The sequence below is a fragment of the Apis dorsata genome, unplaced genomic scaffold, assembly GCF_000469605.1.
Source record: "Apis dorsata unplaced genomic scaffold, Apis dorsata 1.3 scaffold_257, whole genome shotgun sequence".
Classification (NCBI taxonomy): Eukaryota; Metazoa; Arthropoda; class Insecta; order Hymenoptera; family Apidae; genus Apis; species Apis dorsata.
The window spans coordinates 168219-173148 of record NW_006263535.1 but is presented as its reverse complement, the minus strand read 5'-3'; the positions used below and the strand labels follow the sequence as shown (position 1 = coordinate 173148).

The following is a 4930-nucleotide window of genomic DNA, read 5'->3' as shown; positions in this document are numbered from 1 at the left end:
TATATATATATATATATATATATTTCTGTAACAATACTAAAATAAATATTAATTTTTTATTAATTTAGGATATAAATAATAATGTTGGATAGTTAAGGAAATATATTATCGCACTTACAATTCGATAACATTTGACACGAATAGCTATAATTCCGGAAGTAGATGCAGTTTACACCGCGAAACGCGCATAATTTATTTGTACAATATTCTTATAGAAACATTTATTTACAAGATAAGAATATTTAGTTTTAAAAATGTAAATATAAATTTGTTTCATTTTATGTAGATAAACGTAGATTACAATATCAAAATCAAGAATTTCGATCAAGACAATTAATTAGAATAATAATTTATTATAAAAAAATATCTCTCTTTCTTTTTTCTCTCATGATCTCTTGATTCTCTCATGATCTCTTGATTCTTGGATTATAAACATTTTGAAGTTTCATTTACAATATGTATAACTAAATATAATTAAGTACATTTGAGTTTTAGTATAGAGAATATTTCACAGACTTTACATATATCTAAAGTTTCAATATGATTTCATTAATATATGTATATTTGATAATTTGCATATAATTCATTATATTACCAAATTTCTCAATTATTTATATTCTAAAAAAAAAAATTTATATAAAATATCATTTTATATTAATATAAAAATATTAAAATAATAATTGTTAGTACCTTACATGAATGTTTGATCATGTTGTTCATGAATCATTGCTCTTCTAGACTGAACCATATTAGTTTGTCTATTATACAATTCTCGTACCAAATTGTCCTTTTCTTGTTCAAGTATTGCTATCCGTTGATTTTTTTTAGTGACTTCCTATTTTTATAAATAAAAAAATTATATAATTACATGAATTACAATTACACATGTTTATTTATTTAATTTACTTCTGTTAATCTATGATTTTGTTGTTTTAATTTAGATAATATATCTTGTTGAAGTTGACTTGATGTAGGAGTACTAAGAAAAGCAAGATTCATGTGAAGAGGAAGTCCACCACGTTCCCAACTACTTATTAATGCAGCTAAATGTCTATTAACTTCTAATACTCGAGCACGTTGTAATTCCAAACGTTCTTGTTGAGCTTCTGTCCATTGTTCCTAAATAAATATATATATATATATACACACGCGCGCGCGCGCATTCACACATACACATATGTATATATGTTAACATAAAATATTTTAAATAATTTTACAAAGTTAAAAAGAAATTTAATACCACGTGAGATCCCATTCGCCCAAGATGTTTGATTTTTTCTTGAGTAGAAGAAATTTGTTTCAAATACCATTCTCTAGCTTTATCAACTGCAGCTAGTCCTTGAAGTAATACATCTTTTTCTTGTTCAATCTGTTTCATTCTTTTCATCTAAAAAAAAAATTATCAAATAGCTATTATTATAAAAAATTAAAATACAGGCTTCCCAACTATGTATTCTATTATAAAGTAATATAAGTATTATGTCCTAAACAAAATATTTAGTATAAATTATTATCTTTATCTACATGTTAATAATCACTAAATTTCATGCATACCCAAAACCAATCACCAATCGTTAGTTGGGAATCCTAGAGAAGAATTTCTTTACCATATTGTAATCAATACCATTCTGCAACGTGTGACGTCTAGGTTCTCTGCGTCTATTTAATGGTTTTTTAGGCTGTAAAATAACTTGATTATTTTGTAAATCAACAGCTTTACCATCTCCTAATACTCTAGTTGGTCTTAATAATGTTCTAGTATCAGATCTATAATTCATTGGTAATTGTCTTTTTTCTATAGTTTTCTCATCATTCATTAATAAACTCATTTGCCAATTTTGTAATACAGTTCGAATTTCAGATTTATCAAAATTTCTATCTGAATTAATAGTTCTGGTTTCTAATGCAATACCCATTCTTGGAGGTTTTGGAGGTCCATATGTCTTATTTAATTTTAATTCAGGTGCAGTTCTATTATCCATTAATTCTATTTGTGCATTTGCATCTTTTCGACTTGCTAATAATTGAGGCATGCTTAAAGTACGTTGTTGAGATATAACATTATTTGGTCTAATAGTTGCTGTATTTGAAGATGTCCATGTTGTTTTATTTTGATTATCAGGTATTAATATTGGAGCAGAAGGTGGTCTATTTGGTTGACCATCATGTTTTTTAGAATCAGTCTCAGTTTGAATTTGTAATAAACATATCTTAAGTCCCATACAAAACCTTTCAAAAGATAATAATCCATTAGATGGAGTAACTTTCTTAAGACTATCCAAAACTCCTTTTGGAAGACCTTGTGTTCCATCATCTTGCCATCTGCCTTCAATATCAGAAAACTTGACAAAACCAGTATTTTGGTCATCCATTATATCAAAAAGTGTACGCATAGCAGTCACAAAATGTTTTGGTAATCCATCCGCGCCCGAAGTTTGTATTTGCGCCATATTCATATACAAATGTATTTAAAATATAATTATATTAAGAAAACATGTATTCATTTAAATATTTCAAAATTGAACATTACCTTTCAGGTAATGGAAGATATATCATTGTTTCTTTTAAGAAATGTTTCTTTAATTAATCATTTCCTTAATTAAATATTATTTCAGTTAAGTAAATATTCATCTAATAGATATTTTTTTCTTTATTCGTCATGTATAATATTAAAACATATTGTCAAATTATTAGCAGAATTATTCGTATCAAATATAAATAAACTTAATATTTTCTGAATTCATTTTTCTTTTATTTTATTAATAAAATTTTTGTTAACCTCTTTAAAACTTATATATGGAATTAAATATGAATGTAATACAAGAAACAGGTGTGTCGAAATACAAATCAATCTATAGTCCGTCCAAAGAAACAAGTCATCAAGTAAACAAATAAAATCACATAAAAATTTTTTTAAAAATTACTATTGGTTAATTATTATTTGATGATCTATTGATATAAGAATCATATATTCGTATGTTATATAGATTTTTAATAAATTTAGATTTTTATTTTTAAATGCATCTTGACAATTTCAAGTATAAGTATTATATTTTAAATAAATAAAAAATATTTTTAAAATAATTTATATAATAATATTCAATGTTCATTTTAAAAAATATTAATTAATTATAACTTTATGATAAAAAGTGTGAATTTACATATTAATTTATATTTAAATAAAATTGTTTAATAAATATATAATTAATCAAATTTAAAACATTTTAATTTAATAATATTTATGAAATTAAAACATTATATTTGAATATTTATTAGATAATAACAAATTTAAATTTAAATCGAATTGCATTAAATAACTATTTTAAATTAAAATTTTTCATTTTAAAATTAAACTTCGCGCTTTAATCATAAACACATATTTTTTTAATTAAGGCATATTCACATATTATGTAAAGGCATATTCACAACCCATTCAAAAAATCGTAAATATAAAGCAGTGAAGCGTATCTCTAACATTATAATAATAAAGTTTAGATGGCAGTAAATGAGCATATATGAAAATAGTATTAAATTTCCATACTAGTAGTAAACTATATACACTTAGACTAACGTAGATCAGCCAGTTTCAGACTTTTGTCTGTGGCGCGAGACAGTAAGGCTATGGGAACGGAGAACTTCGTGGGAGAAGTTTGTTCTCGCGGATGAGTTGTTCAAGATAGTGGTGGCGTGCGCGAGCACCCGCCATATATCCAAGAAGTCACGATAAAGTCCCCGGTTGTAAAAAATACTTACGATCTTGTGTTGAGATTTGCAAATCTTTAGCAAGGTTTAACCGGGGAAATATCGGTGGAGTGTATCACATTTAAAGTCCACGGCGTGAGATCTTAAACAGTGAACGGAGAATTGATAATGTGTTTTTCATGGCGATCAGTTCATTAAGGAGATATATGCTATCACCAATGTACGAAATACGAGAAAGGTGAAGGAAGTGCTCGCCAGACCTGACCTACCCAAGAGAAATACCACGAAACGTAGCTTCTTATATATATACACACACACAGTGCGTCACCGCCCATATGTGATGTGTTTCGTGCGTTCGAACGAATGAGTAATCATGTACTGTCAAGACAAGGGCTCGACCACCTCCAAGAGCAAAGAGGGTAAGTTGATGTCTGCGAGATAACTATCACACAAATAATTCCTTCGTGTGTCTTTCTTTCTTTTTCATTTTTCTGCAACATTAGACTGTATCCTCGATGCTCATATACTGCTTTCCATTTTTATCTTTTTTCATTTGGATTTTTGTCTTTCTGTTTTGCACATGTGGATTCGGTAAAACACGACTAAGTAGACTGAATAGAGTGTCAAAAGTTTCTCGATTGTGCGGGTGGATTGTTAGTCTGATGGAGAAAGATAAAATGACAGGCCAAGAGAGTGCGGTAAAGAGGGAGACTAGGAGAGTGTCGTTTACAAATCAAAGGGGTGGGGGACGAACAGTATGTATTTCGAAGAGAGAAACGGATCATGTACATTCTTGGCAAATCTTTTTATCGAACTTCAGACGCATAGACGAGTTTATCAGATGTGAGATTGCATCAAAGTTGTGCATCATCACTTTTAGTGCCGCGAATATTGCAATACTTTTTGTTGCCGCGAAAACGTCATTCGTAAATCACGACAGATGCGTGAATGGAGAAAAGTGCTTTTGTGTACGGGAAAGCATGCGGAATATCATGAAACGAAATGTGGAGTCAATAACCATTCTAGAAATTATCAACGTAATTTATCTATCATTATTTTACATATATAAAAATTATATTTTTTCTATTCAGTTCATTGACCTTTAATAATAACACATGTATACATGTATTTATATATACATACATATATACATATATACATTATACATTATATATTAAACATATATATATATGTTTAATATATCATATATATTATATACACATTATAC

At 27.6% G+C, this 4930-nt stretch overlaps 2 protein-coding genes across 12 annotated transcripts in view; one reads left to right on the top strand and one right to left on the bottom strand.

Moving 5' to 3' along the window:
- Positions 1-407: 407 nt before the first annotated feature.
- LOC102673767 (suppressor APC domain-containing protein 2) lies at positions 408-2853 on the bottom strand. 5 transcript variants are annotated; one of them, XM_006616324.2, is made up of 6 exons: positions 2531-2853; positions 1608-2326; positions 1241-1387; positions 907-1119; positions 696-835; positions 408-618 (listed from the first exon to the last, which is right to left on the bottom strand). In XM_006616324.2, exons 2-6 carry the CDS (start codon positions 2220-2222, stop codon positions 612-614), a joined length of 1122 nt encoding a protein of 373 aa, XP_006616387.1. In that variant the 5' UTR covers positions 2223-2326; positions 2531-2853; the 3' UTR covers positions 408-611. The 5 variants fall into 5 exon arrangements, with proteins under 5 accessions (XP_006616387.1, XP_006616383.1, XP_006616385.1 ...); XM_006616320.2 differs by lacking the exon at positions 2531-2853 and having other exon boundaries at positions 1608-2524; XM_006616322.2 differs by lacking the exon at positions 2531-2853 and having other exon boundaries at positions 1244-1387; positions 1608-2524.
- A 688-nt stretch (positions 2854-3541) lies between these two features.
- The window catches only part of LOC102674259 (cyclin-dependent kinase 14), a 7424-nt gene continuing 6035 nt past the window's right edge, over positions 3542-4930 (top strand). Inside the window, exon 1 of one of the 7 annotated variants that reach the window (XM_031510755.1) lies at positions 3542-4121. Coding sequence is in view for 4 of the 7 variants with exons in the window: in XM_031510753.1 (XP_031366613.1) it covers positions 4643-4739 (97 nt within the window). In the remaining 3 variants the exon portion in view is untranslated. Of the gene's footprint in view, positions 4122-4301; positions 4740-4930 lie in introns of those variants that run through there. The other 6 variants (XM_031510754.1, XM_006616327.2, XM_006616326.2 and 3 more) reach the window with 6 other exon arrangements.